The sequence below is a fragment of the Varroa destructor genome, unplaced genomic scaffold (genome assembly GCF_002443255.2).
Source record: "Varroa destructor unplaced genomic scaffold, Vdes_3.0 BEIS01000003.1, whole genome shotgun sequence".
NCBI lineage: Eukaryota > Metazoa > Arthropoda > Arachnida > Mesostigmata > Varroidae > Varroa > Varroa destructor.
In genome coordinates this window covers 14049920-14062235 of record NW_019211456.1, presented here as the reverse complement: position 1 = coordinate 14062235, position 12316 = coordinate 14049920, and the positions used below count along the sequence as shown (strand labels likewise).

Sequence of the window (12316 nt, the reverse complement as noted above, 5' to 3'; positions counted from 1 at the left end):
CAAGCAATTGGATTACTTTAGTCGGAATAAAAGAAAGTGAAGGAACGATATATAGTTTATGTTGAAACGAGCGTTACCCATGAAGGATGCATTTAGAAGAAAGGTATTTAACATAATCCATTGTCCTAGTGTTCGAATGTATATTATCTTGTTCATAGTTTAATGACAGCTTTACAATGAAGCGCAGATATTTTCTCTAGCATATCTAAAGTACAACATCTGTCGCACGGTTAAGCAGGAAACGCCGCTAATCTGAACTGAAAGACCTTCATTTAACCGATTATTTGCTACTATGTCGGATACCTCTTGTCGGACATATTGGTAGCTCGCCAAATTGGTAACAGGCGACTGTGACGATATAAGTATGGCTTCTTAACTTTCCATCTATTCTCACAAAATAGCTCATTGTAGTTTTCTTTTCTTTCAGACCAAAGACCGACCAAACTAGAGAACTCCATTGTTCCCGCACTAACAACTGGCTTTTTCGCTCGACAGCGGTTCCGATTAGTTATGATGGCAAGATAGCTCTTCCTTCGGCGTTCCGCCACCCCATTTATCGAAAAATGGTTTTCTCTACCGCAGATTAAGAAAGGGAAATGGGCTTTCCCGACCTTTTTGGGTTGAACATGCAACGAACAGAAGTTAAGGGTCTGCGAGACGCCAGAGCAGCTCACGTCAGCTACACCGAGTTTCCTCATAGTCGCTCAGCCAGTGCGCTACAAGCGTTCCCTCTCTCGCATTGCCGATACAATCAACCGACATTATATACTAACCGACAGCATAGCGACAGCGATTATCTAGTTTCGAATTTGGGGCGGATTCATTTTTTTCTCGTTGTCGTTCCCCGTTTTGTTTCCGTGGAAAGGCAAAGAAGCTGATCCGAACGAATCAGAACCAGTGGAAAGCCTTGCGCGATGCTTTAGGATCAGAGCTGTCTGTGTGTGCGACGTGTAAGCCTTCTGTCAAATGTACAAGGTGTGGCCGACAAAGACCTGACACTAAAAACGTTCCTTGCTATGTCAACGAAAAAGTACGATACGCCAACACGACATCTATCGAATTTAACTAATAATTTCATTCGATATAGCGTATATGTCTGTGTGGCGGTGTGGGCTTGTTCAACTAGAGAAATTGCGACCGCGGAGAAGTCGAGCGTTTACAGAAGTTGATCTATAACTGGCATTATTGTCAAATCGATAGCTCAGTCACGAGTTCGATGAGAACTGAATGAAGTAATGGTTATGATCTTTGATGATCGATGCTTGTTACCTCAATATTAGCAGCACAAAATTACCGTAGAAGTAATAGTAAGAAAGAACGTATATGTGAAGTATCGTACATTTTGTCTCTAAGACGATATCTGAATAAGGAAAATAAATTTTACCGTACATTTTCACACTTTGTTTGTTGTATGCAGGAGCGTCATTCCTGCTGGTTATGTTGGTTCACTATAGCCACCGTTCATCGCAATGACAGCCTAAACAGTGGACCAAAGCCACTCACTAATTATTTTGAGAATCTTCCTTTTATAATCCGCAAGTATTTTTTAACAGTTACCGCACGTTCGGAACTGACCAAAAATCCTAAACGTGTAACGACTAAAACGGCCACAGGTGCAGAAAAGGGCAAACGGTCTCAAAGGGACCAGTCGTCGAGGTTTATCTGGACCGTTGATATCTATTTCTCCAAAACGGCCGTTAGTTTCTATAAAAAAAAACCACACGTATAAAAAAAAAAGCTTCTTGATTGATTTTTGAACCCTTCCAATCCTATCGGCGATCTTCCAGTTTGCATCATAAAAGCTTTTCTCGAATTTTTTTATGGCCGTATGGAAACCAGCAATAACATGAAGCATCGATTTCAAACAAAAAAAACAAGTTTTATGCTTGGCGAAATTCGTTCTGCGCGAAAATGTTCGGTAGCGGCTAATTTTTGCCTAAATTGTGAAAAGGATGCGTTGTTTTCCATGATGATAAGTTTGCTGTTTTGCTATAAAAAAATTGGCTTCTTTCTTGTATCAGGGCGCGAATGAACTCATGCTCGTTACGATAAACACTCCCCAAAGTCCATTGCAATTTAGGTGCCTTACCCTATATATATATATATATATATATATATATATATATATATATATAACTGGAGGTTATTTGATGGGTGGAAAAACTTAAACCTGACTGAAATTTAAAGAATATGATGACTGGGGTCACCGTTCAATTGTGTTTTCGCCGACCAAGGCTAGGATTGAAACGTGGCCATGAAATCGTGTAGTATCGTAAAGTAAGCACGCTCTGTGCTGTAGATTTCCGTGCCATACGTCCATAAAGCTCTTCAGGAATTCGAGATATCTGGCAACATTGACCATTTTCTTTTCCGGCAGTATACCATAATAACGAAATGCCCGTATACCCACTGCAGGTATAAACATTGGCTTACACTAAGATCAGCTAGGCATTGGAACCAAAATCACATCGTTCTAATCCTACGCTATCTCCTTTCCTTGCCCTGTCTGGTGAACGGTACAGACTGACCATGTTCCGTTCATAATACTTGTATGTTCTAGGTTCAATGTTTCGCGTTTTTTCCTTTATCCTCAGTGCTTTCGGTACTTCGAAGAATCTTTTATTGATATTACATATAGCTTATTACCCATGCTCTGTTTTGCTCCAAAGCTACCGTGATCATAACAGCCCTTCCATTGAAGGCCGGAGTTGTAGTCGTCTATTCTTTCAGTCTTTCATTAATTTCTGTCTTTATAATGATTCCACCTGTAACAACCTGTTGTTTCACGAAAGGCATTCCTGTTTATTTTTTTTTCTCAATATTCGATAGTTCGAATCTTTCAGAAGTCTCAACTAATATCGAAGCAGATACCTAATTATTTGTTTTTCCCGAAGAAAATAGTTTTACCTCTAAATTGCGACACGTAAATAACTGATCATTTGGTGTAGATATTTACTGAATTGTATATTATTAGAGGCCTATTTTAAAAAACATTCAAATATTTGCCTAAAATAGCGCCGAACAAGATAATATAAAAAGTGAGGTAACAGATTTTCAACAAAGTCAAAAGCAAAGAATGTTTGAACTCGGCGGCTCGAAAGGTTTTATTGTACATCTATTAAACTAGCAGAAGATGATATAAATGATTCTAATAAAGAATATATTTTTGTTAAAGGAGGCCTTCGGACGATCCAGTGGCTTCCTTGGAACTATGAAACGGCTTAAGCTTTGTCCTATATGTTCAAGTCACTATTTGCCCTCAGTAAAAAAACCACTTTACAATATTGAGATGCGTTTATTTGTAATTCCACAGAGTTTCACCTCCATACGATATCCACAACCGTACCCGCCAGCGGTAAGATGCCACTACCAGATTCAGCCGGGTGTAAACGGCCCAACTTCGCGCGGTCACCAGCGAAAACAACGCAATACCGGAAGGACGAAAAAGGAACGCTATGGAGGTCTAGGTGGCAAAGATGGCCCAACCACCGTACTTCTTACTTTTGACGCTTTTCAAGTCGGGACGCGGGTTCGTATTGGGACTTAGCTACCCATAATTAGAATAAAATGGCGATCATAGTGTGTCTGTATGACTGGGAACTTTCTTTGACATTTGTCTTGTTTAGAATAGAGACAAAAACTGCTTGGTGCTACGTTAATGTATACACCAAATGTTTGGCAAAGTTGGGAGCTTGTTCTAATCGAAATGCGCACACATTTAGTTCATAGACATTTTATTACAGAACCCAAAGATTCTTATTTTTCAAGCGATAGCCTCAACAAAATTTGATATAAGCAGAAGAGTTAGAACGTAATGCACCTTAGCTAGACGACCATTCGCTAATTTTCGTGGGTTATGGATTCCGTGATATTCTCACGGGCAACTCAAGAATCAGAGACTAGCTTATGATACAAAAGATAGTGATAAATATTTTTTATTTAGCGAAACGTATTAAATATCGTATGCTTCTTTATTTAATTCCACTCGTCGTATAGTTGATATAACTGGCAATAAGTGCGATCACCATTTCACTGAAGTCCTTACAGATTTCGTATTTTAAGCATTTTAATTTTTCTTTTGAGTAGGAGACACTCTTAGCTAGTAAGTTAATATGCAGATTTGTTTGTAAATGTGCGTTATAGAATCATACAACTAATTTCTGCCTCGACGATTATCTGGAGCTCAACTTAGGAGACGGCGACCGCACGCTCAAACTTTGCGGCTATCTTCCCGAAGGTCACCAGGTGAGTTCCTTATTCCTAAATAAATCAGGGTCTTATTCTGTAGCTTCCTATGACGGCTGTACTGATCTGGCCAATAAAATATGCCGTTATGCCGAAGGAAAAAATAAGGCTTAACTGCAAAAAATATTTAAAGGATTGATCTTACTTTGCGGGTTGAAAATGAACTTTGAAGGCCAGATACAGATATTATTATTAAAGACACGCAAGGTTTTAAAAGGGCTGCTTTGTATCATTTCATAATGATTTGCTATCTCGAGGTTATAGCAGACTCGACCTGCATCGAGCATAGGTGTAAATTTATTTAAGCGCCTAATAACAAAAATCTATGACGTGAGATTTAATAAAACTATTAACGTTGATAAAAGTCGTAACCCGTACTCTTTCATTAATATTATATTTCTATGTGAGATCTTAGCTTGGGCTTATACTACAAGCTTTACGATATATTTTACAGATAAACCCTTATCTAGAGCAGGTAGGCCACAGAAACTAATGTGCTCGCTAGACTTACTTAAACAGTTTTATAGTTATTAACAAAGTGGCCTTCAACTTCGTTGGTTTTTGCACAACATGACAGATTGTTGTTGTTTCTGTTGTTATTATTATTCGACAATAGGTGATGGCCTACCAGACGTCGGTGTGGATCAATTTCGTTTCAATGAAGGGTGGCTACCGAGGTTTTAGCATTAAATACCAGCTATGTAAGTATCCATGATGTTTGATTTTGCCAAATCAGTACCGACCGAGCTTTTGGCAATGCGTGTAATATATTTTAACGCAGGTTTTCCGCCATAGGCTCCTTTAGTTGTCTAATATTAATGTATCTCACTGAGTGCACACGTGTCTCAGCATGTGAGAGAAACTGTTTTTTAATTTGCGGTGTGAGGAAAAAAAACGAATGTTGAGCTCAGCGTGTTTTCTTACATGCTGACATTTCAGTTAGGGAGTAAAGGTTGAAGAATAAGGTTGAAGAATCAGAAGATCGTACTATTATTATCGCTTATAGCAATCTTTGATTTTTTATGGTCTCGAAATATTAATGACGTGTATCCGCTGTTTCATCGAGAATGTCTCGTAAGGTATTATTCCTTCAAAGTGTGTTGCGATGGCTCTCTGGGCGTTGGAAATATCCTTAAAGCCTGGCATCGGAGGCAAGATGATTCGACCAGATTTCATCGAGGAGAAACAGATGGATTTTGAATCCACTGAATAATCCGTTCGTATCCAGTTAGTTAGGGAGAATCAAGGTTCCATTAGGTAAATTATCTTCACGCGATTGCCCTTCGCTTGACCCTCGTTGGAAATATTCGACCTTCTCAGGTAGTCGGCCAGTAACCGGTGTAGCTCCTGTGTTAATAATCAGGGGCTTCGTCAACTTAAATAGTTCACTGGCTAATATCGCAAGAGAAGCAGTGTGATACGGCCGGCAACGTTATGCGTTTAGGTCGTGCTTTTAGTAAACTCAAATCGGCCTGCGTAATTATCTGATCAGGTAAAACATGCCTCTACAGACAATAGCAAGTACTTCGCCGTTGAGGATAGTTTTCTTGCAATATTCTCATATTTTATCATCTACCGCCTTTGCTTAGTTGTAGGCCAGTATTTCCACAATGACAGAGCAAGTGGTGTACGTTGGGAGCTCTTTATTTAAACCTATAAGGGAGATTAAGGTGGATTGGACTGATCGAAAAGCTGGGACGTTTTGTCAAGCATATTTATATAGTTAATCTCCACTAGAACAGGGAAAGGGATAGGGTTCAGGCGAAGCTAAAATCGACTGCCGATAAGTACGATCTATTGCATCTATAGCGGATGCAATTTAGTGTCCTAATCAGTCATCCAAAATTCCATATGGCAAAGCGTTCATAACCATCATTGCCATTTGCAGCGCGTAGTCACTTCGTAAAAGTCCTAGTCAGAGTATTAAATAGATACTATCGCAGTGTGTACTTGTATGTATGATTTCATGCTTTGTCATCCAGTTAGCCTTATTTTAGACATCGAATATTTATTGGCCTAATTTTGACACTGTTTGTACAGGCTGCTTACTCGTTCTATCCTCGTCAGATGATTGCGATGTGACATTGGTTATTTATCTTTACTAAGGCTAAATAAAACTACAAGTTCCTTTGAGTGGTTCAAACACTCGAAGCGATCCTAAGAAACTGAGCTAATTACAACGAACCTCTGAGGTAACTTAGATGCGCAAACTAAATGGCTCACTGCTAGCCAGCCATGCGTTTCGGCTTCGTCTGCCCCGAAACATATACAAAGCTGTTTGTGACACGGATTACAAGCTAACGTTCGTAACCGCATATGAACTTAAAGTTGTGGAAGTAGCGAAGGCTCAAACATTTTGACACTGGCATCGTTGGCATGCCTAGCACGGAACGGCCCGGTTTAAGTGGTATGAAGAGTGTGTCGGTTGGTTTATGCGTTCTGTGTCTCTCACAAGTTACCGTATCTAGAGCATGCCTTGTCCCCCGTAGACGTTGAATTTTACCTAGTGAAACAAACTGCGTAACTCTTTTCGTGCGTCGCTATTAAGAGACATTGCAAACTCTATAATTACCTCAGTTGATTTCCAGCAGTGGCTTGAAAGAAGCAACTGGCAAACGTTTCAGGTGAATGTGGAACGAGCTTCTAATACGCGGTATCCATTAATGTCCAGCTATTGCATTTCTTACAGAGTTTCATTTTCTGCATGGCTCTGTATGCTGGGCAAAAAGCACTGCCCATCACTCCAGCAACTTGTTTAGGGCTCAGATAGAAAACTTTACTGTTTAACAAGTTTTCTTATCCTACTAAAACTTCGCGGCTACTCTTGAAAAATGGCTCGGGTCAACTGTTTATCGGCGCACTGACCAATCAAAAGCAAAAGTCATCAAAATCTAGTAGGTGCACTATAGAAAACACTTTATAGAAACCAAAGATTTCGGGATGATTGAGTCTTCTGTTATATGGACATACGTTGCTGTTGTTTATGTTGCAGCTTCATCACAGAAGGTCGTCGATACACTGTCCTGTACGATGTTATAAGACATATCATGCCGCTAGTATACCTTTATTTGTTAAATGATTTGTTTGTAACAATATTAGTTTTTGAAAATGTCTCTGTCCGTCGGACTGAACGGGTTCAGCAGACTGTTAGTTAATAACTAGGCATATGTTTTCAAAAGGGTACATGTCTGCGAAGAACATACTGGTATAATCGAACCCTTTCACCCGAGATCACAGCCGATCTATTTCTAAATTGCGCATGTGCAATAGTTGGTTAGTGATTCGCACCGAACTATTTGCTTTAGGAGTTTAAAGGAGGAGTAAAGGAGCATCGAAACGCCTGTCTATCATTGGAAGTCGCCTAAAAAGAAAATTAACATATACATACTTATAGAAAGTTCATTTTATTATGCCTCACTTACAACATCACTTATGTATTTGTGCAAATAGATGCGTTGCTTATTTAGTATAAAGTCAGCAAAACGAACACAACCTAGTAACATACCCGAAAAGTTTCTGTTACAATCTTTTACTGATTACAACGTATGGCCACATCTGTCCTCTTTACTGGTCGATGAAGAACCTGATCGGGTGGTACGATGTTAAGAGCAAGATCAAGCAGAAAGTCCTCGACTCGCATAAGGTACCGGACCCTGTGTCAGATGCGTCGAACGACCCTCATGTGGCAAGCGTTTAAGGTTCATTGTGCTTTGCCAGGTAAAATAGACCACTCTAGCCTTTTCCGTCATCACTCACAAGCTGTACGACAAGGTGTACTATACGGGTACGATTACCATGCGGAAACCGCTGATTATAAAGACAACCGTTCCGTGTGCTGTTGGGGGCGAAAATCAGTTTGGAAAGGAAGGAGGCATCGCTTAGAAGCAACTTGGCTTTGTTACCCCTCAACCCGATACTGTGCCTCAGCCTAGACGACGTTTTTTTCTATCGCTTTGATTCTTCCTCGCCCTTCCTTCTTCAGACGTCCCTAAACACTAAGGGTGATGAAGCTAGCTAACGTTAATTAACTAGTTTAGATAAGCTGAGGTCGCGTCAGCTCATTGAGTTGATTACAGATAATCTTTCGCTCTACCTATCGCTGGCGAGATTTCAAGGGATTTTGGCGTTGCAGTGAGTGTGTGTCTTCTACCGTTAGTGCCCATCGACACGTGTTGGATGGTTGTGACAACAACTGCTAAATTCCACCTCCATATCGCCCTCGGTTTTTGCCTTCAATCCTACATCTTTCAACGTCGTGTCATTCAGTATACGTACATACAGTGCAGACTATGGGCGACATCTAACGATATATTTGTCACTATCTGTCTATGAACGAATAAAGGTTCGAGTCGTGATACCATATGCAGACTGCGGGTATATTTATAAACATCTACTCAGGAGAGATGACGGACAGAAAAAAAATATTTTAGGGAAACAGAACAGTGAACTTAAGAGAGTGAAGAAACAATGAACATTTGCCAGGAGAATTAATTGCTCTAATAGACTGGTGGTATGAACTGTTTCTAGTGTATAGTGGTGCAAACCCACAACTCAGATTGAAGAACAGGCTGCGACGAATTTTCAATGGAGTGTGAACATACGCTAGCTAATGAGCCATATATTGAGGAGTTTATTATCGCTTTTCGCTTTAGTGCTTGTCGCTTGATGTGAATCAGTAAAGCAAGAGTCGGCGGTCTATGGGGGTATCATATAATAAGTGTGCCGGTTTAGCAGAAGTAATAGTGAGAGTACCTGTTCGATTGGAAAATAGACGAGCATACCAGAAACGTGTGTATTTATATAAAGTTTAGTTGTGTTGATGAACGTTAATTTGTCTTTGGATAATAACAGCGTTTAAAAACACATCTCTCTTATTACATTTTACATATTTATTGTCAAAAATGAACTTGACTATCCCAGGAATAATTTAAGATAGATCGTATTCTATGTACGATGGTAAGAGTTTTTATGCATTACTTCTTTCAGTTTCGGCTCAGAAGTTATCGACCGTGCTCTCGGTGGGCGAAGGTGGCTCAGAATTGCGCCCACTTAATTATCCCCAGCCAGTGCCGGCACACCTCAGCCAGCTTTCAGTGCAAATCTTCTCAGGCGCTGGACACCGGATAGAATTTGTCACGCGCAACTATACTGGTGAATAACTTAATACACTAGATTTACCTGCAGACTTCTTGTCGGGCTCGTTAGTAAATGGCCCTTTACGGGGGGGGGGCACAACATAAACTGAAGCATCCTATTCGGTTTCCTGGCAGTGGTAAATTCTAGAGGGAGTGAACGATGCAAGCGTCACAGACAGATGAAAAGACACGTACATCAGATTTAGTAATATGAATAGTACATTGAATAAGAATATTTAGGTAATGCAATGGATTGAACGGTAGTTCGAAAATGAAAGTGTCTAGTGAAATGCGCATCAGAAGGACGCTTATTAAAAACCTGTTGAAAATAATACTTTTTTTACTCAAACCACCAACTTCCATAGTGCCTAAAATAGGCTTGTTGGTTTCTGGCAATCTAAGACCGTGCATTATCCCTGCTAAGACGGTGCTATAGTGATTTCTGTTAAAAGTATTATCGTCCGATACAAGTTACTTCTCAAGAAACCAAAAAGTTATTTATACACGAAGTCCACTCAACCTAGTTGCGCACCAATTTAATCAGAAAGTGACCGACAAGGGCACTCTCTCGGCAAAGCCGTCACACGAACAGTGTCCTCCACTTTTTTCCAAATCACAAAAATTATAATCCTTTCTTTTATAAGCTAACTATCGCGAGAGGCATTTCTACGTATGGCGTACCTAAAAGAGATAATTTCCTATTGATCTGAAGTAAAAGCTATGGCAGATATTAAAGGATAACGATTTGACGATCTCTAGTGGCTGCAGTCATCACAATGTTGACTGTTGTTAGTTGAAAGCAACCGCATAACATGCATGCTTTCTTTTAACAGAGTACAATGATTTGTAGTGAAGTACAACAGAAGGTATCATCGCTGTAATATCTTATGTCTATAGTATCGGCTTGATATCCGCTGGAAGGACCTAAGTCATTCCAGTACCTCAATTAGTGGTGAAGTTCCGTTTTAGGATCTACAGTTGTATGCACGATGCTCTGGCGTGTTCCATAAAAATATTTATAGTAATCATTTGTGTTCAGGCCGTCACATGGGCAATTTGAAAAAAATCATCTTCGAGGATCCGTTTGCCCAATTTCACAAAACTCAGAAGGTCTTCCGTGCTCAAGATTACAATCGGACAAGGTGAGTCTTTGTATTTCGCGGGAAAGCATATATGAGATAGAACGTATTCCTTTCGCCGTAGAATGGGGTTACCTTTCTTTTCAAGCTCTTACTTATCAGAATCACTTACATAACAGCGTTTGAAGAATTCACTTCAAGCAAATCTTCAAATTCAAATAGCATGTCGTGCACACCTTTTGCACTTGTAGCGAGGCTTTTCAAACAACTACCGCTAAAAAGAAAAGCACCTAGCAATTTTTTGCTTGCTACTAGGCCCGTTCTAAAAATCGGATCCTAATCCATGGCGTTCCTTCTCCCTCTGCCCGTCTTCTTGTCTCCCTCTAGGCGGGCGGTAGCGACTTCTAATTCTATTCCGACATCACAGTGGCAAAGCGTGGTCTATATTCCATCTGACGGCAACGCCTCCTCCGGTGTCTGGTCCAACCCCGAGTCCAATATGGACTCCACCTCTACTAAGCTCGTCACCATCAAAAGCTTGCTTAACGGAATGGTTATCAACTACGAACCGCAGGATAACTTGCTTATTCGCTACAAGGTCAAAAAAGGTACGCAAACGGTCGACCGTCAAATACCACACAAATAAATGACGGACCCCATCCAGTCACCATCAACTTAAAAAACTTCCAGGTTTTCAGTTAAGCACAACGCGGTTTTAGTTACAACTTAACTGTGTACCACTTTTATGTGTTATGAGGGCAGGGAGCGACTGTTTCGTCTTTGTCGAACAAGTGTAATTCGGTGAAAAGATGGCCAAAGATTTGTACTATAAGAACGCAGTCTGCATGAGATACACGACGGAAATTTAGGCTGTAACAATCTTCGTCTGCTAGATAATATTTGTTGAATGAGGTCATTTCCAATTACAGATGAAAACTTTACGTCGGTAGCCGTTAAGGGGTTGGATGTACCGGAGTCCAGCTTTGCTCTGCCTACCTGTAGGCCTAATCCGTGCTTCAATGGCGGCCGTTGCATAGAAGAGAGTGGTCGCAACGTATGCAAGTGCCTGTCTGCCTTTAATGGTACGAATTTAACTATCACAACGCCCTGTTTCCCTTGACCACAACCAATGATTGGTTTAGAGGCCATAATTATCATTAAAGGAATGAAACGAAAAAAAATAATGAAAAGATCTTGGACCGCACGTACTTCTACAAAGGAGTTATTACTTCGGATGCTAGATAGGTTCTGGATCTCATTTGACTGTGCATCATCAGTAGAACACGTTACGTATGCGTATGTTTCATCTGGTTAAATTCATCACCTTTCGAGACCATACTCTCGCTTTGGTGTACTTCGTCAACAAGTGCATGTTAGAACTTCGTAGTTGCATTACCCGGTATGCTATATATTACAGATGAGGTTTATAGCAGGATATTTCGTTGCCTCTCTATATTGCCATTGGGCAACTAACTGCTCGAGCTCATTTGTCGCAGTTGTAAACTTCTTGCTAGTGAGTACGTTCAGTAAATAAGTAACTGCAGCTAGTAACAGAGCAATGGTAACCCTTTACTGGTATATAAATATGAAATTTTAATGAGTTCTCCCGTATGTATGTTTGACTAGAATAGTTAGGGAAGGTTATCATAGATAATAAGCAGCAATGACTTTCATTGCATATAAAAGATTTCTCTATAAATTTGGCACTCGTGTCTACGTGAATTAGCAGAATAGATCCATTGCTAAAGGAGACCTGCGTTACTTTGATTTGCCCCGTGATATCTTAGTGGGTAACGTATTTGCCTGCTAGTCTTAGGTACACGTTGTCTCCTAGGTTCGAACCCAGATGTACATGCA

The 12316-nt window shown here is 40.3% G+C and overlaps 1 protein-coding gene across 10 annotated transcripts in view; it reads left to right on the top strand.

The window, feature by feature from the left end:
- Nucleotides 1-12316, top strand: part of LOC111246668 (uncharacterized) — a 231408-nt gene that overhangs the window by 183630 nt on the left and 35462 nt on the right. For all 10 annotated transcript variants that reach the window (XM_086982363.1, XM_022796634.2, XM_086982362.1 and 7 more), the window contains 7 exons: nucleotides 3314-3529; nucleotides 4144-4245; nucleotides 4862-4946; nucleotides 9232-9396; nucleotides 10420-10522; nucleotides 10847-11067; nucleotides 11389-11541. In XM_086982363.1, the coding sequence (XP_086838489.1) occupies nucleotides 3314-3529; nucleotides 4144-4245; nucleotides 4862-4946; nucleotides 9232-9396; nucleotides 10420-10522; nucleotides 10847-11067; nucleotides 11389-11541 (1045 nt within the window). The remainder of the gene's footprint in view (nucleotides 1-3313; nucleotides 3530-4143; nucleotides 4246-4861; nucleotides 4947-9231; nucleotides 9397-10419; nucleotides 10523-10846; nucleotides 11068-11388; nucleotides 11542-12316) is intronic.